The sequence below is a fragment of the Hemiscyllium ocellatum genome, chromosome 10, assembly GCF_020745735.1.
Source record: "Hemiscyllium ocellatum isolate sHemOce1 chromosome 10, sHemOce1.pat.X.cur, whole genome shotgun sequence".
NCBI classification, from domain to species: Eukaryota; Metazoa; Chordata; class Chondrichthyes; order Orectolobiformes; family Hemiscylliidae; genus Hemiscyllium; species Hemiscyllium ocellatum.
The window spans coordinates 758,511-782,174 of NC_083410.1; the positions used below are offsets into that span (position 1 = coordinate 758,511).

At 49.5% G+C, this 23,664-nt stretch overlaps 1 protein-coding gene across 3 annotated transcripts in view; it reads left to right on the forward strand.

The window, feature by feature from the left end:
• The first annotated feature begins 5,757 nt into the window (after window positions 1-5,757).
• fdft1 (farnesyl-diphosphate farnesyltransferase 1) overlaps window positions 5,758-23,664 on the forward strand; it is a 33,179-nt gene continuing 15,272 nt past the window's right edge. The window contains exons 1-2 of one of the 3 annotated variants that reach the window (XM_060830717.1): window positions 22,494-22,886; window positions 22,936-23,053. In XM_060830717.1, coding sequence (XP_060686700.1) covers window positions 22,961-23,053 — 93 coding nt within the window. In that variant the 5' untranslated portion in view covers window positions 22,494-22,886; window positions 22,936-22,960. Of the gene's footprint in view, window positions 5,781-22,493; window positions 23,054-23,664 lie in introns of those variants that run through there. The other 2 variants (XM_060830718.1, XM_060830716.1) reach the window with 2 other exon arrangements.

A 23,664-nucleotide genomic window follows, 5' to 3' on the forward strand; every position in this document is an offset into this window, starting at 1 on the left:
TCCCCCTAGTCCCTCCTCCCTACCCTTTATCTTAGCCTGCTTGGCTCTCTCTCTCTCTTATTCCTGATGAAGGGCTTATGCTCGAAACGTCGAATTCTCTATTCCTGAGATGCTGCCTGGCCTGCTGTGCTTTGACCAGCAACACATTTGCAGCTGTGATCTCCAGCATCTGCAGACCTCATTTTTTACCCAATCAAAGCAAGGCCTGCTTTGGCAATAATTTGGTTCTGGACATTAGAGAAGAAAGGATCACACTTTTGATTTTAAATTTTCTAAATTTGGAAGTTTTGTTGGCACTTTGGGCACTGTCTCATCAACACAGCTATGTTGGCATCCAATTCTGGCCACCAGGCATAACTTCTTGCCAACATTTTCACTTAAAGACCTCTAGACAACTCTGGTGAAGTTTGGCCAATATCAGGTGATGACCTTTGCTTGGGACAATCACTCTCATAATAATACACCGTTCTCTACTCTGATCTGGTCTCTCCTGGTCCAGAAAGGGTTCTGTCCTGGTTGTGATAACCCTTTGGGTTCCCCCATCACCACCAGCTGGTTCAGTTTCACCAGGGTGGGATCTTTCTGTGTCCAGAGTCTGATATTGTCAGCTGTGCCTGGAAGTGTGTGCAGAACATTTTAAACCATCGTGGACTCTTCCAGTGGCAGCCCCCACCAGGGTGTACCTGCCAGTGGGAGGTGGCTCAGTGCCTCCCCAACGGTGTTACAACTTGTCATCAAACACCCATAGTATTAGAGCCCACTGCTGAATTCAGCCTGAACCCACTGCCTTGTCTCTTTAAGTACGCTGTGGAGGTGCTGGCGTTGGACTGGGGTGGTCAAAGTCTGAAGTTACATGACACCAGATTATAGTCCAACAGGTTGATATGAAATTGCAGGTTTTCGGTGCACTGCCTCTTTGTCAGGTGAAGTGCTGTTTGTGATCCGTTATTCATACAAATCTACATCCATAAAGGTATTGGTGGAACTTCCTGACTCCAAAGATGACCACTAAACCTTGCTTCTCTATCTTGGCATATATATGCTGTACATTAGCCACAGTCCTGGATGTATACACTATTGGGTGTTCCCCTCCATTGGGCTACCTATGAGCGAAGATCAGTCTGGTGCTGGAAAAGCACAGCAGATCAGGCAGCATCTGAGGAGCAGGATGATTGATGTTTCGGGCAAAAGCCCTTCATTAGGAAATCTGCTCGAAACATCAGTTTTCCTGCTCCTCGGATGCTGCCTAACCTGCTGTGCTTTTCCAGCATCACTCTAATCTTGACACTAATCTCCAACATCCGCAGTCCTCACTTTTGTCTACCCAGGAGCTAATACTACCTCAATGCCATACAGGGAGGCATTGCATGTCAATACTAGATCTCACTTGGCATTACAGTATGCCAACTCCTTCGAGGATGACAGCTGTTTCTTCATTTTGCCGAAAGCTATGTCTTGACTACATGACCATTTCCAAGTCTGACCCTTTTATAGGAGTTGATGTAAAGGTGCCAAGATGGAGGCCAGGCTATGTTTAAACTTTCTGTAATAGTTCACCAGGCCAAGGGAAGACCTAAGCTCTGATACAGACATGGGAGCCAGGGCACCTGTTGACCCTGTAGCCCAAGTAGGTCACTTGGGACTCCTGGAACATACAGTTTTCCCTTTGAAGACATTTGCCCATCTGGGAGAAACATCTCAAGGCTATGTCCAAATTCTAATTGTTCCTTATTGGTCTCCCTTTTTATTAGCATGTCGTCGTGATAAATAGTAGCTATAGGGATGATGTAGGAGGGAGGGTTTCAGATACCTGGATAATCTTGGCGCTTTCTGGGCTAGGTGAGACTTCTACAAGCAGGGTGGTCTTCACCTGAGCCAGGTACCAATATCCTGAGGGACAAATTTGCTAATGCTCTTTGGGTGGGTTTAATTCATTCAGCAGGGGGATGGGAATCTGAATTGTAGTTCCGTGTAGAAGAGGTTGAGAGTAGTGAGGTCAGAAATATGGTTTCAAGGTCGCAAGAAGGCACCGGCAAGCAGGAAGTTAGTTTGAAGTGTGTCTACTTCAATGCCAGGAGCACCCAGAATAAGGTGGGTGAACTTGCAGCATGGGTTTGTACCTGGGACTTCGATGTTGTGGCCATTTCAAGGGCATGGATAGAGCAGGGACAGGAATGGTTGTTGTAGGTTCCAGGATTTAGGTGTTTCAGTAAGAACAGAGAAGATGGTAAAAGAGGGGGAGGTGTGGCATTGTTGGTCAAGGACAGTATTACAGTTGCAGAAAGGACTTTTGACGACATGTATACTGAGGTAGTATGGGCTGAGATTAGAAACAGGAAAGGAGAGGTCACCCTGTTGGGAGTTTTCTATAGGCCTCTGAATAGTTCCAGAAATACAGAGGAAAGGATGGTAAAGATGATTCTCAATAGGAATGAGAGTAACAGGGTAGCTGTTATGGGGGATTTTAACTTTCCAAATATTGACTGGGAACACTTGAAATGGGTCAGTTTTTTGTTCAATGTGTGCAGGAGGGTTTTCTGACACAGTATGTAGACAGGCCAACAAGGGGCAATGCCATATTGGAGTTGGTACTGGGGAAGGAATCTGGCCAGGTGTTAGATTTGGAAGTAGGTGAGCACTTTGGTGATAGTGACCACAACTGGGTTATGATTTGGACATGCCAGTGTTGGATTGGGGTGTACAAAGTTAAAAATCACACAACACCAGGTTATAGTCCAACAGGTTTAATTGGAAGCACACTAGCTTTCGGAGCAACGCTCCTTCATCAGGTGATGCTGGACGGCTCAATCCTAACACACAGAGTTTATAGCAAAAATTTACAGTGTGATGTAACTGAAATTATACATTGAAAAATTGATTGTTAAGTCCTTCATCTGTTTGAATACCATGAAAGTTTCACTTCTTTCATGTGTAAATCACAAAACCTTTTTTAAAAGTTGCATTCTCAGGTCAGCTGTTAACAATGGTGATAGCTAGGCAATATGATGAAGGTGTTAGCCCCCTGTGTTCTCTGTCTATGACCTGATGTTTAGATTGATTCTAATCTAAAAAGTGACTCAACGGAGTTTTACATAAATTCCTGCAGTATTTGAGCTCAGAGTTCTACATGAATGCAGCAGTTTTTGAGCAAAGTACAATGTAACCCTGCAAGTACAAATTCACCCCACAAAATATATGTGTGTGTGTGTGTGTGTGTGTGTGTGTGTGTGGTGCAATGGTGGTCACCTGTAATGTGACATGAACCCAAGGTCCCGGTTGAGGCCCTCCCTATGGGTACCGAACTTAGCTATCAGCCTCTGCTCGGCCACTTTCCTCTGCTGCCTGTCCCGAAGTCCACCTTAGAGGATGGTCACACGAAGGTCCGAGGCTGAATATCCTGGATCACTGAAGTGTTCCCCAACTGGGAGGGAACCCTCCTGTCTGTTGATTGTTGTGCGGTGCCCATTCATCCGTTGTCGTAGCCTTTGCTCGGTTTCCCCAATGTACCATGCCTCCGGGCATCCTTGCCTGCAACGTATAAGATAGACAATGTTGGCTGAGTCACATGAGTACCTGCCATGTACAAGGTGGGAGGTGTTCCCACGTGTAATGGTGGTATCTATGTCCACCCTCTGACACGTCTTGCAGCGCCTACCGTGACAGGGTTGTATGGAGTTGTCCTGAGAGCCGGACAGTTTGCTACAAACAATGATCTGTTTGAGGTTTGGTGGTTGTTTAAAGGCAAGTAGTGGAGGTGTGGGGAAGGTCTTGGTGAGGTGCTCATCCTCATTGATAATGTGTTGCAGGTCATGAAGAACATGGCGTAATTTTTCAGTCCTGGGAAGTACTGAACAATGAAGGGTACCCTGTCAGTTGCATCTCCATCAAGGATGGCCACCTCAGCACCACACTCTACCGCAAACCCACAGACAACCTCACAATGCTACACTTCTCCAGCTTCCACCCAAAACATATTAAAACAGCCATCCCCTATGGACAAGCCCTACGCATACACCGGATCTGCTCAGATGAGGAGGAACATGACAGACACCTGGAAGTACTCAAGGATGCCCTGACAAGAACGGGGTACGACGCTCAACTCATCGACTGCCAGTTCCGACGTGCCACAGCAAGGAACCATAATGATCTCCTCAGGAGACAGACACGTGCTGCAACTGACAGGGTACCCTTCATTGTTCAGTACTTCCCAGGGGCTGAAAAATTACACCATGTTCTTTGTGACCTGCAACACATTATCAATGAGGATGAGCACCTCACCAAGACTTTCCCCACACCTCCATTACTTTCCTTTAAACAACCGCCAAACCTCAAACAGATCATTGTTCGTAGCAAACCGCCCGGCTCTCAGGACAACTCCATACAACCCTGTCACAGTGGACGCTGCAAGACGTGTCAGAGTGTGGACATAGATACCACTATTACACGTGGGAACACCTCCCACCTTGTACATGGCGGGTACTCATGTGACTCAGCCAACGTTGTCTACCTTATCCGTTGCAGGCAAGGATGCCTGGAGGCATGGTACATTGGGGAAACCGAGGAAAGGCTACGACAACGGATGAATGGGCACCGCACAACAATCAACAGACAGGAGGGTTCCCTCCCAGTTGGGGAACACTTCAGTGATCCAGGATATTCAGCCTCGGACCTTCGGGTGACCATCCTCCAAGGCGGGCTTCGGGACAGGCAGCAGAGGAAAGTGGCCGAGCAGAGGCTGATAGCTAAGTTCGGTACCCATAGGGAGGGCCTCAACCAGGACCTTGGGTTCATGTCACATAACAGGTGATCCCCATTGCACTATACACAGACACAGACACACACACACACACACACACACACACACTCACAACCCCCACCCCAGACACACAGACACACACAGACAAAGACCCACATGCACACATATAGTTTGTGGGGTGAATTTGTACTTGCAGGGTTACATTGTATTTTGCTCAAAAACTGCTGCATTCATGTAGAACTCTGAGCTCCAAAACTGCAGGAATGTATGTAAAACTCTGTTATCTCACCTATTGGATTAGAATCAATCTAAACATCAGGTCATAGACAGAGAACACAGAGGGTTAACACCTTCAATATATTGTCTAGCTATCGCCATTGTTAACAGCTGACCTGAGAATGCAACTTTTAAAAAACGGTTTTGTGATTTACACATGAAAGAAGTGAAACTTTCATGGTATTCTAACAGATGAAAGATTTAGCAATCATTTTTTCAATGTATAATTTCAGTTACATCACACTGTAAATTTTTGCTATAAACTCTGTGTGTTAGGACTGAGCCGTCCACCATGACCTGATGAAGGAGCATCGCTCCAAAAGCTAGTGCTTCCAATTAAACCTGTTGGACTATAACCTGGTGTTGTGTGATTTTTAACAATTGGGTTATGTATACTTTAGTGATGGAAAGGGATAGGTATCTACCACAGGGCAAGAGTTATTGCTGGGGGAAAGGCAATTATAATGCGTTTGGTTATGATTAATGATCCATAGGATGGGGAAGGAAACTGCAGGGGATGGGCACAGTTGAAATATGGAACTTCCTCAAGGACCAGCTACTGTGTGTGCTTGATCAGTATTTACTGGTCAGGCAGGGAGGAAGTTGTCAAGTGAGGGAGCTGTGGTTTACTCAGGAAGTTGAATCTCTGATCAAGAGGAAGAAGAAGACTTGTGTTCGGATGGGATGTGAAGGCTCAGTTAGGGCTACTGAGAGTTACAAGTTAGCCAGGAAAGACCTAAAGAGAGAGGTAAGAAGAGCCCGGAGGGGAGATGAGAAGTTGTTGGCAGATAGAATCAAGGGAAACCCTAAGGCTTTCTATCGATATATCAGGAATAAACGAATGACTAGAGAAAGATTAGGCCCAGTCAAGGACAGCAGTGGCAAGTTGTGCATGGACTTCGAGGCAAAGGGGAAGCATTAAATAAATACTTTTTGTCAGTATTCACACAGGAAAAAGACAATATTGTCGAGGAGAATACTGAGATACAGACTACTAGACTAGATGGGATTGAGGTTCACAAGGAGGTGGTGTTAACAATTCTGGAAAGTGTAAAAATAGGTAAGTCCCTTGGTCCAGATGGGATTTATCCTGGGATTCTCTGGGAAGCCAGGGAGGAGATTGCTGAGCCTTTGGCTTTGATCTTTAAATCATCATTGTCGACAGAAATAGTGCCAGAAGACTGGAGGATAGCAAATGTTGTTCCCTAGTTCAAGAAGGGGAGGAGAGACAACCTTGATAATTATAGACCAGTGAGCCTTACTTCAGTTGTTGGTAAAGTGTTGGAAAAGGTGATCAGAGATAGGATTTATAATCATCTAGAGAGGAATAATTAAGGACAGTCAACACAGTTTTGTGAAGGGTAGGTCATGCCTCACAAAACTTTATTAGGTTCTTTGAGATGGTGATCAAACAGGTGGCTGAGGGTAAAGTGGTTGATGTGGTGTATATGGATTTCAGTAAGGGGTTCGATAAGGTGCCCCATGGTAGGCTATTGCACAAAATAAGGAGAAAAGGGTTTGGGTTTGATTTAATGGTTTGGATATAATTTGGCGAGTTGAAAGAAGACAGAGGTAGTGGTTGATGGGAAATATTCATCCTGGAGTTCAGTTACTAGTGGAGTACCGCAAGGGTCGGTGTTCGGTCCACTGTTTGTCATTTTTATGAATGAGGGCATAGAAGGATGAGTTAGTAAATTTGCATTTTATACTCAGATCGTGGGAGTTGTGGATAGTGACAAAGGATGTTGTAGGTTACAGAGCGACATAGATAAGCGGCAGAGCTGGGCTGAGAGGTAGCAAATGGAGTTTAATGTGGAAAAGTGTGAGGTGATTCCGTTTGGAAGGAGAAACAGGAAAGCAGAGTGCTGGGTTAATGGTAAGATTCTTGGGAGTGTAGATGACCAGAGAGATCTTGGTGTCCAGGTACATAGATCCCTGAAAATTGCCACCCAGTTTGATAGAGTTGTTAAGAAGGCATACAGTGTTTTAGCTTTTATTGGTAGAGGGATTGACTTCCGGAACCATGAGGTCATGCTGCAGCTGTACACAATTCTGGTGTAGCCACATTTGGAGTATTGTGCGCAGTTCTGATTATAGGAAGGATGTGGAAGCTTTGGAAATGGTTCAGAGGAGATTTACTAGGATGTTGCCTGGTATGGAGGGAAGGTCTTACGAGGAAAAACTGAGGGACTTGAGGCTGTTTTCATTAGAGGGAAGAAGGTTGAGAGGTGACTTAATAGAGACATATAAGATATTCAGAGGGTTTGATAGGGTGGACAATGAGAACCATTTTCCTCGGATGGTGATGGCTCACATGAGGGGACATAGCTTTAAATTGAGGGGTGATAGATATAGGACAGATGTCAGAGGTAGTTTCTTTACTCAGAGCGTAGTCAGGGTGTGGAATACACTGCTTGCAACAGTCATTGACTCGCCAACTAAAGGGCATTGAAATGGTCATTGGATAAACATATGGAAGACAGAGGGTGGTGGTGGAGGGTTGTTTTTCAGACTGGAGGCCTGTGACCAGTGCAGTGCTGGGTCCTCTACTTTTTGTCATTTACATAAATGATTTGGATGTGAGCATAAGAGGTACAGTTAGTAAGTTTGCAGATGACACCAAAATTGGAGGTGTAGTGGACAGCGAAGTGGGTTACCTCAGATTACAATGGGATCTGGACCAGATGGGCCAATGGGCTAAGAAGTGGCAGATGGAGTTAAATTCAGAACAATGCAAGGTGCTACATTTTGGGAAAGCAAATCTTAGCAGGACTTATACACTTCATGGTAAGGAGACTGGGCGCCTCCTAGCAGAGCGCTTTAGGGAATATCTCCAAACACCCGCACCAATCAACCACACCGCCCTGTGGCCCAACATTTCAACTCCCCCACCCACTCTACCGAGGACATGGAGGTCCTGGGCCTCCTTCACCGCCGCTCCCTCACCACCAGACGCCTGGAGGAAGAATGCCTCATCTTCCGCCTCGGAACTCTTCAACCCCAGGGCATCAATGTGGACTTCAACAGCTTCCTCATTTCCCCTTCCCCTACCTCATCCTAGTTTCAAACTTCCAGCTCAGCACTGTCCCCATGACTTGTCCGGACTTGTCTGACCTGCCTAGCTCCTTTTCCACCTGTCCACTCCACCCTCTCCTCCCTGACCTATCACCTTCATCCCCTCCCCCACTCACCCATTGTACTCTATGCTACTCTCTCCCCACCCCCACCCTCCTCTAGCTTATCTCTCCACGCTTCCAGCTCACTGCCTTTATTCCTGATGAAGGGCTTTTGCCCGAAACATCGAGTTCGTTGCTCCTTGGATGCTGCCTGAACTGCTGTGCTCTTCCAGCACCACTGATCCAGAATCTGGTTTCCAGCATCTGCAGTCATTGTTTTTAGCTCGTTGATTTTATCCCTACTGTGAATCCTCTTGCAAGGATGCCTGCCTTGAAGAAGTTTTCCTCCTCTCTCTACAAGAATCTCAGGGAGTCCCTCTCCCACTGCAACTCCCAGGTCATTTCCTCTGCCCTGAAGCTCTTCAACCATGTCCTGAAACAAACTCGCTACCACAGCCACATTTGCTTCCTCAGTGCCTGCCTCCGTAACCAACTCATCCCACACGGACTCCGGACCACCTTTAAACCAGCAGAGTTCGGACCTGAACAGTACAAACAGTACAGACTACAGATTCAAAAACACCAGCAACAGTTCTCCTTCAGGATCCTCCGCTCCATGCTCACAGCAATGTGCCGGCACCTAACCTCTCTACAGTCAGCCCTGCCTCAGCTGAGGGCCACACTCTCTCAGAATTGCAAAGGACCCACTCTGTATTACATCCTCAGGAGAATTCATACTCTCAACAAACAGTATTTCAATTCCATCTCAAACATCAAAAACTGTAAGTACAACAAACTTTTATCCACCCACCTCCATAGCCAGCGCTCCTCAAACATTCCAGAAGATTCCCCCGGCCTCGGAAACGCCATTGGCCATGTGGCTGATGCAGCTTCCACCCCCACGCTGATTGATGATGTCACTTCCACCCCCCCCCCCCCATCATGGCCACTCCCAAAGCCACGTCCACCCCTCACATCATCGCTGATGCCACACGCTCAGTGACTTCCGCCACCCCTACTGCCGTGGTCACCACCACTTCCGCCCCCACCAACGCTACTCACCTGCAGTCTGCTGACACGCCCCCCACAGACCCCACTGTCACTATCCCCACCCCCCAGAACCCCGAGGGGAACACTACCCCTGCTCATGACTCCACCCCCATTACCCCCATCATCACCCACTCCAGTTACAGGCTCCGACCCCACTCCCAGCTCCACACCCACATCAGATCCCAGCTCCCAGCCCTGCCGGGTTTTCACCATCCCTCCAGACCTCCCCCTCACTGAGGACGAACGATCAGTCCTCAGCAAAGGACTCACCTTCATCCCCCTCCGTCCACGCATCAATGAATTTAATACACGCCGTGACGTTGAACAATTCTTCCGCTGCCTCCGCCTCCGACCTTACTTACACAATCAGGATTCCCGCCCACCTTCCGAGGACCCCTTCGCCCACCTCCAACACACTGCATCCACCTGGACACCCCGCGCTGGTCTATTACCTGCCCTCAACCTCTTCATTTCCAACTGCCGCCAGGACATTAACCGCTTCAACCTGTCTACCCCCCACCCCCACTCCAACCTCTCACCCTCACAACGCGCAGCCCTCCAATCCCTCTGCTCCAATCCCAACCTCACCATTAAGCCAGCGGATAAAGGGGGCACAGTGGTAGTCTGGCGCACTGACCTCTACACCCCTGAAGCCAAACGCCATCTCGAGGACACCTCTTCCTACTGTCCCCTCGACCATGACCCCACCCCCATCACCAAACCATCATCTCCCAGACCATACAGAACCTCATCACCTCAGGAGATCTCCCACCCACAGCTTCCAACCTCTTGGTCCGGGAACCCCACACTGCCCAGTTCTACCTCCTTCCCAAGATCCACAAGCCTGACCACCCTGGCCGACCCATTGTCTCAGCATGCTCCTGCCCCACTGAACTCATCTCTACCTACCTCGACACTGTCCTATCCCCCCTAGTCCAGAAACTCCCAACATACGTTTGAGACACCACCCACGCCCTCCACCTCCTCCAAGACTCCCGTTTCCCCGACCCACAACGCCTCATCTTCACCATGGATATCCAACCCCTCTAAACCTCCATCCGCCATGACCAGGGCCTCCAAGGCTTCCACTTTTTCCTCTCCAGACGTCCCCAACAGTATCCTTCCACCGACACTCTCATTCGTTTGGCCGAACTGGTCCTCACCCTTAACAATTTCTCCTTTGAATCCTCCCACTTTCTCCAGACCAAAGGGGTAGCCATGGGCACCTGTATGGGCCCCAGCTATGCCTGTCTCTTTGTTGGCTACGTAGAACAGTTGATCTTCCATAATTTCACCGGCACCACTCCCCACCTCTTCCTCTGCTACATTGATGACTGCATTGGCGCCACCTCATGCTCCCGCGAGGAGGTTGAGCAATTCATCAACTTCACCAACACATTCCACCCTGACCGTAGATTTACCTGGACCATCTCTGACACGTCCCTCTCCTTCCTGGACCTTTCCATCTCCATTAATGACGACCGACTTGACACTGACAGTTTTTACAAACCCACCGACTCCCACAGCTACCTGGATTACACCTTTTTAGATTAGATTAGATTACTTACAGTGTGGAAACAGGCCCTGCGACCCAACAAGTCCACACCGACCCGCCAAAGCGCAACCCACCCATACCCCTACATTTACCCCTTACCTAACACTACGGGCAATTTAGCATGCCCATTTCACCTGACCTGCACATCTTTGTGACTGTGGGAGGAAACCAGAGCACCCGGAGGAAACCCACGCAGACACGGGGAGAACGTGCAAACTCCACACAGTCAGTCACCTGAGTCAGGAATTGAACCCGGGTGTCAGGCGTTGTGAGGCAGCAGTGCTAACCACTGTGCCACCGTGCCGCCCATCTTCCCACCCTATCTCTAGCAAGAATGCCATCCCGTATTCCCAATTCCTCCGCCTCCGCCGTATCTGCTCCCAGGCGGACCAGTTCCACCACAGAACACACCAGATGGCCTCCTTCTTTAGAGACTGCAATTTCCCTTCCCACGTGGTTAAAGATGCCCTCCAACGCATCTCATCCACATCCCGCACCTCTGCCCTCAGACCACACCCCTCCAACCGTAACAAGGACAGAACGCCCCTGGTGCTCACCTTCCACCCTACCAACCTTCGCATAAACCAAATCATCCGCCGACATTTCCGCCACCTCCAAAAAGACCCCACCACCAGGGATATATTTCCCTCCCCACCCCTTTCCGCCTTCCGCAAAGACGGTTCCCTCCGTGACTACCTGGTCAGGTCCACGCCCCCCTTCGACCCACCCTCCCATCCTGGCACTTTCCCCTGCCACCGCAGGAACTGTAAAACCTGTGCCCATACCTCCTTCCTCACCTCTATCCAAGGCCCTAAAGGAGCCTTCCACGTCCATCAACGTTTTACCTGCACATCCACTAATATCATTTATTGTATCTGTTGCTCCCGATGCGGTCTCCTCTACATTGGGGAGACTGGGCGCCTCCTAGCAGAGCGCTTTAGGGAACATCTCCGGGACACCCGCACCAATCAACCACACCGCCCTGTGGCCCAACATTTCAACTCCACCTCCCACTCTGCCGAGGACATGGAGGTCCTGGGCCTCCTTCACCGCCGCTCCCTCACCCCCAGACGCCTGGAGGAAGAACGCCTCATCTTCCGCCTCGGAACACTTCAACCCCAGGGCATCAATGTGGACTTCAACAGCTTCCTCATTTCCCCTTCCCCCACCTCATCTTATTTTCAAACTTCCAGCTCAGCACTGTCACCATGACTTGTCTGGACTGGTCCAACCTGCCTATCTTCTTTTCCACTCCACCCTCTCCTCCCTGACCTATCACCTTCATCCCATTCCCCACTCACCCATAGTATTCTATGCTACTCTCTCCCCACCCCCACCCTCCTCTAGCTTATCTCTCCATGCTTCCAGCTCTCTGCCTTTATTCCTGGTGAAGGGCTTTTGCCCGAAATGTCGATTTCGCTGGTCTTTGGATGCTGCCTGAACTGCTGTGCCAGCACCACTGATCCAGAATCTTAGGGAGTGCTGCTGAACAAACAGACCTTGGAATGCAAGTTCATAGCTCCTTGAAAGTGGAGTCGCAGGTAGATAGGATAGTGAAGAAGGCGTTTGGTATGCTTTCCTTTATTGGTCAGAGTATTGCGTACAGGAGTTGGGAGGTCATGGTGCAGCTGTACAGGACGTTGGTTAGGCCACTGTTGGAATATTGCGTGCAATTCTGGTCTCCTTCCTATCGGAAAGATGTTGTGAAACTTGAAAGGGTTCAGAAAAGATTTACAAGGATGTTGCCAGGGTTGGAGGATTTGAGCTACAGGGAGAGACTGAACAGGCTGGGGCTGTTTTCCCTAAAGAGTTGGAGACTGAGGGGCGACCTTATAGAGGTTTACAAAATTATGAAGTGCATGGATAGGGTAATTAGGCAGAGTCTTTTTCCTGGGGTTGGGGATTCCAGAACTAGAGGGTATAGTTTTAGGGTGAGAGGGGAAAGATATAAAAGAGACTTAAGGGGCAAATCTTTCACACAGAGGGTGGTATGTGTATGGAATGAGCTGCCAGAGGATGTGCTGGAGGCTGGTACAATTGCAACGTTTAAAAGGCATTTGGATGGGTATATGAATAGGAAGGGTTTGGAGGGATATGGGCCGGGTGCTGGCAGGTGGGACGAGATTGGTTTGGGATATCTGGTTGGCATGGATGGGTTGGACTGAAGGGTCTGTTTCCGTGCTGTACATCTCTATGACTCTATGACTAATAATGGAATAGTGGAGGTTAGATAGACTTCAGATTGGTTCCACAGGTTGGTGCAACATTGAGGGGTGAAAGGTCTGTACTGCGCTGTAATGTTCTATGTTCCATGGTGACCTTGGGTAGACCTTGTAATATGTTTTACATAGAACATAGAAAAATACAGCGCAGTACAGGCCCTTCGGCCCTCGATGTTGCGCCGACCGAAGCCTACCTAACCTACACTAGCCCAATAACCTCCAAATGCCTATCCAATGCCCGCTTAAATGACCATAAAGAGGGAGAGTCCACCACTGTTACTGGCAGGGCATTCCATGAACTCACAACCCGCTGAGTAAAGAATCAACCCCTAACATCTGTCCCATACCTACCACCCCTTAATTTAAAGCTGTGTCCCCGAGTAACAGCTGACTCCATACGCGGAAAAAGGTTTTCACTGTCAACCCTATCTAAACCCCTAATCATCTTGTACACCTCTATCAAATCTCCCTAAACCTTCTTTGCTCCAATGAGAACAGCCCCAAGTGCCTCAGCCTTTCCTCATACGATCTTCCTACCATACCAGGCAACATCCTGGTAAACCTCCTCTGCACCCATTCCAGTGCCTCCACATCCTTCCTATAGTGTGGCGACCAAAACTGCACACAATACTCCAGATGAGGCCGCACCAGAGTCTTATACAACTGCAACATGACCTCAGAACTCCGGAACTCAATTCCTCTACCAATAAAGCCCAGTCCGCCATATGCCTTCTTCACAGCACTATTTACCTGGGTGGCAACTTTCAGAGATCTGTGTACATGGACACCAAGATCCCTCTGCTCATCCACACTACCAAGTAACCTACCTTTAGCCCAGTAATCCATCTTCTTGTTACTCTTACCAAAGTGAATGACTTCGCACTTAGCTACATTGAACTCCATTTGTCACCTTCCTGCCCAGCTCTGCAACTTATCTATATCCCGCTGTAACCTGCCACATCCTTCTTCGCTGTCCACTACTCCACCGACTTTTGTATCATCCGCAAACTTGCTCACCCAGCCTTCAAGCCCCTCCTCCAGGTCATTTATAAAAATGACAAACAGCAATGGTCCCAAAACAGATCCTTGTGGAACACCGCTAGTAACTGCACTCCAAGATGAACCTATTCCATCAACTACTATCCTCTGTCTCCTTCCAGCCAGCCAATTCCTAATCCAAACCTCTAATGCACCCTCAATGCCATACCTCTGTATTTTTTGCAGTAGCCTACCATGGGGAACCTTATCAAACGCCTTGCTAAAATCCATATACACCACATCTACTACTTTACCCTCGTCCACCTCCTTAGTCACCTTCTCAAAGAATTCAATAAGGTTTGTGAGGCACGACCTGCCCTTCACAAAACCATGCTGACTATCCTTGATCACATTATTCCTATCCAGATGTTCATAAATCCTATCCCTTACAATTCTCTCTAAGACTTTGCCCTCAACAGAAGTGAGACTCACTAGCCTATAGTTACTAGGGCTGTCCCTACTCCCCTTCTTGAACAAGGGGACCACATTCGCTATCCTCCAGTCTTCTGGCACTATTCCTGTAGACAGCGACGACATAAAAATCCAGGCCAATGGCTCCGCTATCTCCTCCCTAGCTTCCCAGAGGATCCTAGGATAAATGCCATCAGACCCAGGGGACTTATCTATTTTCACTCTTTCCAGTATTCCCCGGACCTCTTCGCTACATACATCAAAGCTATCCATTCTAATCACTTGTGACTCAATATTCACATCAGCAACAATGTCCTGTTCCTGAGTGAATACTGATGAAAAGTATTGATTTAGTGTCTCTCCAATCTCCTCCGCCTCTACGCACAACTTCCCACTACTATCCTTGACTGGACCGATACCTACCCTAGTCATCCTTCTATTCCTGACATACCTATAGAAAGCCTTGGGGTTTTCCCTAATCCTACCAACCAAGGACTTTCCATGTCCCCTTCTCGCTGCTCTTAGCTCTAACGTCTACTGAAAAATTGTACAGGGTGATGATACCCCAAATGACCATCTTGTATCTTCGTAGAAACCTTTGTGAGTATTTCTTGTAGCTTATTTCTGAACATCTTCATCTCATAGCCATTACAAGTACACATGATTCTTATCAAGATTTATGAAGTACAACCCTTCCCCCCACCAAGACCTCCTCACCCCACCCTCGCCAACTTTGCTTATAACTCCTCAATATGTGGGGTTGTGTATTTATCCAGCCATGAAAAATGGTTTACTGTTTGTTTAAAATCCCCACAAAGACAAACTGACTCATCGGGCTTCACTCTCGGTGTGACCAGTACTGCCCATCCCACCGACTGCACTCATTTGATGATCTTCACTTTCCAGCCTCCTGATCTCTGCCTCTCCTTACGCCTGTTCGGCAGATGGCACCGGATGCACTTTGTAGAATCATGGAATTACTTCCTGGTCAATATGTAAGGTGGCCTTCGCTCCTTTGGTAGTCCCTTCCTGAAACCTCCAGGTATTTAATTAGGATTTCACTCTGGCAGCCATTTTCTAATTGAACCAATCAAGGTGCATCTTTCTAAAGCAATTTCACTGCAGGCTTGGGCTTGAACCTGTTTTATTATTATTCCTTTCTCTCCCGGCCACACTCCCACGGCACAGCAGTTGTGCTTATTTCCCCACCCTGCGTCACCCGTACAGACTCAGTGAAAACGATATCATTGTCCAAGAACTTCGATCACCAGGAAAATACCCATGTGGCCAGTGAACCAATAACAGGCAAAGTCTGATAAGGGTCAAAATGTGTGGTACTGGAAAAGCATCCAAGGAGCATGAGAATCGATGTTTCAAGCCTGACCTGCTGTACTTTCCCAGTGCTGCACTTATCGACTCCGACCTGCAGTCCTCAGTTTCTCTAAGCCTGATAGGGCAGTGTTTACGTGAACAAAAATGTGAAGAGGGAGGGTAAGGACAAGTGAGTCAGGGTGGGTTGCGCTTCAGTGGGTCGGTATGGACTTGTTGGGCTGAAGGGCCTGTTTCCACACTGTAGGTAATCTAATCTAATCAAAATAGAGTTTGAGGAAGAAATAAAGCACAGCACCCCTGCAGTGCCGGGCTATGCTGAACACTTTTACTCCAGTCAGTGGGAACTGAACAGCTGCTTCTCATAAAGGCTGGAACTGAAGTTTTATCCTTAATCTGTAAAAGTTTTCCAGTCTAGGTTCTCAGTCTAGCTGAGGTTTTGCTCAAACTTAAGGGTTGGAGTGCAGAGTGAATCTTGTTAGAGTGTGGTTCTGTGATAACTGAGACAGCCACACCAGCACCAAGCTCCGTTAGAACTCGGTCACCATTTAACCAGATGTTTGTTCTGATATAGATGTTGCTGAGTAATGTAACTGCTCCATACCAGCTGTGGGTGGGCTTTCCTGGATACTGGCTTACACGTTCCCTGACTCAGTCCAGGTCTGGTCAGACTCCTTTCCTGTCCCGAGTCCACATAACGCAGCAACTACAATGCCGTGAGGGGCAGGATCCTGAAGAAAACATTAACCATTTGGCTGAGACTTGGCTTTGTTTTGGGGTTTTGCTATTGGCTGACATGGAGTCCCTCTGTCCAGGATATGTCCAGAGTGAGGCTGGGCAATTGCCTTTGTTCAAGTGATGTCCCCCAAGGTCAGTCAGCCTGAGGGGGGTGTCCCCTTCCATCAGTGTACCCTGTCATTCATATGCTCCACTTGCTGCCTTTCCCAATGACAAAGCCAGTTGTAGTGTCTGTCTGAATTCCAGCTGGGCTTCAGCAATAGGCACTTTTATAAGGTTATAGTATCCATCCCACATACTGAACAGTCTCTCAGCATCTCACTCAGGGTCAAACCAAAGTTACATGCCTCTTCCAGTTGTCTTAACCTCATCAAAAAGCCCATTATGAATTCCTCTGGTTCTTGAATGTCTGAGTGAAACTGATAGCATCTCAGAAGTACGGGAGACTTGGGGTCAACTCTTGAAAGGTTTTAGTATCTGGTGCCTCAGGGAAAGTTTGGCTTCTAATAACCAAAAAAGCAGCAGGTACACATGCTGTCAGGGGAATTATTCACTGGGGAAGTCGAAAAGCAATGTCATTTGCCTGGAAAAAATAACACATTCTTTCCACAGAGTAGACCCAGCCTTTGAAAGCAGGATCGAATGTGTCAACCTTCCAAAATAACAACACGATGCCAGAAATGCTTACCCCAACTCATAGATGACTGTTGTGAGTGAATTTCTTCAGAAGTGTGCTTTTCTTTCATTACCATTGGAATAACTGCACAGAGGCCGGTGTCCCATCACCAAACCACCCTTTAGTTACACATGGAAAAACTTTGGCTCTGATCCAGCTTCCTCAGAGCCAACAGAATCTCTGAGATTCCTGTCTGTATCTGTCAGCCAAAGTTCCCTGATTGAACCGGGCTAACAGCCTCAGTCAGGGAACCCATAGAATCCCTACAGTATGGCAGTAGGCCATTTGGCTCATTAAGTCTACACCAACCCTTGGAAGAGCATCCCACCCAGACCCACCCCATCTCTGTAACCCTTCATTTCCCATGGTCAATCCACCTAACCCACACATCTCTGGAGAAAACCCACACAGGCACGGGGAGAATGTGCATACTCCACCCAGACAGTCCCCTGAGGCTGGAATTGAATCCGGGTCCCTGGTGCTGTGAGGTACCAGTGCTAACCACTGAGCCACTGTGCCTCTGAGGACCACTTAGCTGACCTGGTTACTATCATTACATTCAAATCCCCCCAGTCTTGGTTACAAGCTTGGAACTGTAAATCACACTGGATTTTCTGTAGTCTCTCCTCGGGCTGCAGTTGTCTGTCCACGACCTGTACCTGAAACAGCTTCTGTTAGTGGACCTCCTCTCACTGAGACAGCAGCTGCTGCGAGGCGGTGGAGTTTTATTGTCAGACAGTGTCATCCAACAGATTCTTACCTTCTTGAGGATTCTGATCAAGCACAAGCCATAGCATTATTAATGAGCTCTGCGTGTCACTGCTACATATTGCACATATTGCTTATCCCTAACTGAGAAACTGACTGTAGCATTGAGCCACAGTCCATAGGTCCCCAGGCTCAGCTGTTTGGAACTGGGCTCTCGGGTGTACACCAATTGACAGGTACATGGAACCAGGTCAAGATTGCATGTGAATTGAAAGCCAATTTGCAGGGATTGATTTTATGATGTGTACAGGGAGAGGCTGAGTCGGCTGGGGCTTTTTCTCCTTGGAGTGTTGGAGGCTGAGGGCTAATCTTACAAAGGTTTATAAAATCATGATCGGGTGAATTGCCAAGGTCTTTTTCCTCGGGTGGGTGTGCGGTTCAGCAGAAAGACACGGGGCAGGAAAGAACAAAAAGGGGGTGAATTTATTGAATTCTGATCATTAGATCAGAATCAAAGTTTCCAGTGGCAATACTAATGATAAAAAGGGAACTAAAGTGAGCAGGTAGGTATGACCGTTTAACATAGAAATAACCCTTGAGCGCACAGCAGGAGGTAACCATAGAGTGTTTACATTTGGTCTAAACCGAATTGTTTTAAACTGAACAGGCAATTCTCAAGTACCTGTCTGAATGGGTCAGTTTCAAGTACCTTCATTTCAATGAACTGATAACTGTATCCTGTAAATGTCAAACCTATTAATGTATTGATACCTGTATCCTGCAAATGTTGATCAGATTAACGAGCTGTCTGTCAGGACATGGGGTGATGGTGTTGGACTGGGATTTGGTATAAGAAAGCCACTTCCATTCAATGCTGTAGCCTCACCTCAGGAACCAGGTTTCTGAGCTGCAGCTACAGCAGTGGAAGAGTCCGAGTAGGAAATGAGAGAGAAATGAGGTAACTACACATCAGCCAGCTTCAAGTCAGGTTTAGCAAGCGATTGGAATTTATTCTCAGAGATAATGGTGACTCGGCACTTTGTCTGCGAAGAGCCCATTCTAAGGACAGTGACTACAGTCAGTACAAATATTGTGGTTACTTTTCTCCTTCGTGATACATACTTCATGTTACTAGCTTGGAGAAAGTGGTGATTGCAGATGCTGGAGATCAGAGTCAAAAGGTGTGGTGCTGGAAAAGCACAGCCGGTCAGGCTGCATCGAGGAGCAGGAGAGTCAATGTTTTGAGCAGAAGCCCTTCATCAGGAGTGTGGGGGGTGCTAAGGGTGCTGAGAGATAAAAGGGAGGGGGGTGTGGCTGGGGTGAAGGCAGCTGGGAATGTGCAAGATATATGAAGGTGGGAGGTGATGGTGACACGTCAGAGAGGAGAGTGGAGTGGATAGGTGGGAAGGAAGATGGATAGGTATGACAGTTCAAGTTGTTGGTGCTGAGCTGGAGCATTGGGGATTTGGGATAAGGTGGGAGGGGGAAGGGAGATGAGGAAACGGGTGAAATCGACATTTGTTCCATGTGGTTGGAAAGTCCCAAGGCAGATGAGGTGTTCTTCCTCCAGGCATCGGGTGGCTAGAATTTGGCAGGGGAGGAGGCCCAGGACTTGCATGTCCTTGGCGGAAGGGGGAGTTGAAGTGTTCAGCCACAGGGCAGTGGGGTTGTTTAGTGCGTGTGTCCCAGAGATGTTCTCTGAACTGCTCCACAAATTGGCATCCTGTCTCCCCAATGTAGAGGAGACCACATCGAGAGCAACGGACACACTAGTTGAGGTGTTTGGATGTACAGGAAAATCTCTGCCGGATGTAGAAGGATCCTTTGGGACCTTAGATGGAGGTGGGGGGGGGGGGAGGTGCAGGCACAAGTTTTACACCTCTTGCCGAGGCAAGGGAAGGTGCCAGGAGTGGAGGGTAGGCTGGTGGGGGTGTGGACCTAACGAGTGAGTCGCAGAGGGAATTGTCTCTGCGGAACGCAGATAGGGGTGGGGCGGGAAATATATCCCTTGTGGTGGGGTCTGGCAGTAGGTGGCAGAAATGGTGGAGGATGATGCATTGTATCTGGAGATTGGTGGGATGGAAGGACCATGGAGTTCTATCCTTGTTGAGGTTGGGGGGTGGGGTTCAAGGGCAGAAGTGCGTGAAGTGGGCGGGATGTGCTGGCTGGCATTGGTGACCACGTGGGAGGGGAAATTGCAGTCCGTGTCAGGGGGCGGTGGGAGGAGGTGTAGTCCAAGTATCTGTGGGAGTTGATGGGTTTGTAGGGGATGCCCATGTTAAGTCCAGGTCAACTTGAGGTGTTTGTGAAGTTGATGAACTTTTCAACATCTTCATGGAAGCACGAGGTGGCGCCAATACAGTCATTGATGTAGCGGAGGAAAAGGTGGGAAGTAGTGCCAGTGTAGCTGCAGAAGATGGACTGTTCCACGTACTCGATGAAGAGGCAGGCATAGCTGGGGCCGATGTGGGTCCCCAATGGCTACCCTTTTGGACTGAAGGAAGTGGAAGGATTCGAAGGAGAAATTGCTGAGGGCGAGGACCTGTTCAGCCAATCGAAAGAGTGTGTTGGTGGAAGGGTACTGGTTGGGTCAGCAGGAGAGGAAGAAGTGGAGAGCTCGGAGGCCTTTGTCATGGCAAATGGATGTGTACAGGGACTGGATGTTCATTGGGGACCTGGGAAGCGAACATCATGAGGAGGTGGAGGGTGTGGGTGGTGTCTCGAATATATGTGGGAAGATCCTGGACCAAGGGGGAGTGTCAGTATATGCAGAGATAAATTTGGTGGGGCAGAAAGAAGCAGGTAGAGATGATGAGTTGAACTGGGCAGTCAGGTTTGTGAATTTTGGGTAAGAGGTAGAACTAGACGGCGTGGGATTCCTGGATGATGAGGTTGGAGGCTGTGGATGGGAGATCCCCTGAGGTGATGGGGTTGTGGATGGCCTGGGAGATGATAGTTTGGTGGTGGGAAATGACATTGTGGTTGAGGGGGCAGTAGGAGGAGGTGTCTGTGAGTTGGCACCTGACTTCAGTGGTGTACAGCTTGGTGCACCAAATGTCCACTGGGTTTGATGATGGGGTTGGGGTTGGAGAGGAGGAAGTGGAGGACTGTGCGTTCTCATCTTCCGCCTTGGGACCCTCCAACAACACAGAATCAATGTCAATTTCACCAGTTTCCTCATCTCCCCCCCCCCCCCCCCCACCTGCTCCTCCAACTCAGTACCGCCTTGTTGAACTGTCCTACCTGTCCAACTTCCTTCCCACTTATCCGTCCACCCTCCACTTTGACCTAACACTATCAACCCCCACCTTCATCTACCTATCGCATTCCTAGCTACCTTCCACCCAGCCCCACCCCCTCCCAATTATGTCTCAGCCTCTTGAACATCACCCCCACCCCACATATTCCTGATGAAGAGCTTGAGCTTGAAACGTCGATTCTCCTGCTCCTCGGATGCTGCCTGACCGGCTGTGCTTTTCCAGCACCACACTTGATATCCGTGGCTTGGCCTCCAGCTCGCAGACTCTGAACTAAAGCTGTTATCCCACACTGAGGATATCTTTGTTCTTGATCATACTTGCATCCAAGAACTCTCACACGTTTCAGCCGTGACACACCAACTGACCTGCCACACGTAATGCACGTAATGTATTTTATTTCATTCAGCTATTTTTTACATATTTGAAAGACCTTTCCCTGTGGTAGAGTGTGATGAAAACAGGAAAAGAAATAACTAACTCCCCTTTCTCACTGACCCCCCTCCTCACCAACCTGACTGCACAGTCACATACAATTAAACGTAATGATGCCTCTGCCAAAAGTACATTGAATATGTGTGAACTCCTAAAACAGTTAAATATCAGAATTAAGTAACTAATCCCTAATTAACAGGTATTCCTTGCTCCAATCCCCAGTCCTGAAGAAGGGCTGATGCCCGACAGGTTGATTCTCCTGGTCCTCAGATGCTGCCTGGCCTGCTGTGTTTTTCCAGCACCCCCACATTGTTCAACTGTAATCTCCAGAGTGGGTGAGACTGAAACCAGGCAGTATCCCGCCCTCCCTCCCTCTCTCCCCATGGCAGTATCCCTCTCTCCCTCCCTCCCCATGGCAGTATCCCTCCCTCTCTCCCCATGGCAGTATCCCTCCCTCCCTCTCTCCCCATGGCAGTATCCCTCTCTCCCTCCCTCTCTCCCCATGGCAGTATCCCTCCCTCCCTCTCTCCCCATGGCAGTATCCCTCCCTCCCTCCCCATGGCAGTATCCCTCCCTCCCTCTCTCCCCATGGCAGTATCCCTCCCCATGGCAGTATCCCTCCCTCCCTCCCTCTCTCCCCATGGCAGTATCCCTCCCTCCCTCCCTCTCTCCCCATGGCAGTATCCCTCCCTCCCTCCCTCTCTCCCCATGGCAGTATCCCTCCCCATGGCAGAAATACATCAGCTTTGACTGTGGTCATTCCGCTTCTCTGGTGTTTACGGTAACGGCGTCTCTCATGTGAGCTTTACGGTAGGGGGCGGAGATGACGCGATGAAAACGGATCGCTGATTGGTTTATCTCCCACAGGAGGCCTTACGTCACGGTGGTGCCTCGCTTTGATTGGACATTGCCGGCTGGTCCGAGGAAACGGTTACCCGGGCAACCGGAGACAGAGCGAGATCCTGAGAGAGAGAGAGAGAGAGAGAGGGAATGAGACAGACGGATGGAGAGAGGGAGAGAGGGAGAACACAACACAGCTAGAGAGAGAGAGAGGGTGAACAACCAGAGGGAGGGATCCCAGAGTGAGGGGGGTGATCCCAGAGTGATCCCGGAGTGAGGGGGGTGATCCCAGAGTGATCCCGGAGTGATCCCGGAGTGATCCCGGAGTGAGGGGGTGATCCCGGAGTGATCCCGGAGTGAGGGGGTGATCCCGGAGTGAGGGGGTGATCCCGGAGTGAGGGGGTGATCCCGGAGTGATCCCGGAGTGAGGGGGTGATCCCGGAGTGAGGGGGTGATCCCGGAGTGATCCCGGAGTGAGGGGGTGATCCCGGAGTGATCCCGGAGTGAGGGGGTGATCCCGGAGTGAGAGGGTGAGGTGGCTGCCTGAGGTCCCATGGATTTTCTCCAGTCTCTTGGACACCCGGAGGAGCTGCTGAACCTCATCAAATACAAACTGGGGCCAGGGGCCCGTTCCCGGAACCTGGAGGTACAGGAAGTGGGAGGGTCTGTGCCCGGTACCCGGGAGAGGGATGGGAGGTGGGTGTCTGTGCCCGGTACCCGGGAGAGGGATGGGAGGTGGGTGTCTGTGCCCGGTATCCGGGAGAGGGATGGGAGGTGGGTGTCTGTGCCCGGTACCCGGGAGAGGGATGGGAGGTGGGTGTCTGTGCCCGGTACCCGGGAGAGGGATGGGAGGTGGGTGTCTGTGCCCGGTACCCGGGAGAGGGATGGGAGGTGGGTGTCTGTGCCCGGTATCCGGGAGAGGGATGGGAGGTGGGTGTCTGTGCCCGGTACCCGGGAGAGGGATGGGAGGTGGGTGTCTGTGCCCGGTACCCGGGAGAGGGATGGGAGGTGGGTGTCTGTGCCCGGTACCCGGGAGAGGGATGGGAGGTGGGTGTCTGTGCCCGGTACCCGGGAGAGGGATGGGAGGTGGGTGTCTGTGCCCGGTACCCGGGAGAGGGATGGGAGGTGGGTGTCTGTGCCCGGTACCCGGGAGAGGGATGGAGGATGGGTGTCTGTGCCCGGTACCCGGGAGAGGGATGGGAGGTGGGTGTCTGTGCCCGGTACCCGGGAGAGGGATGGGAGGTGGGTGTCTGTGCC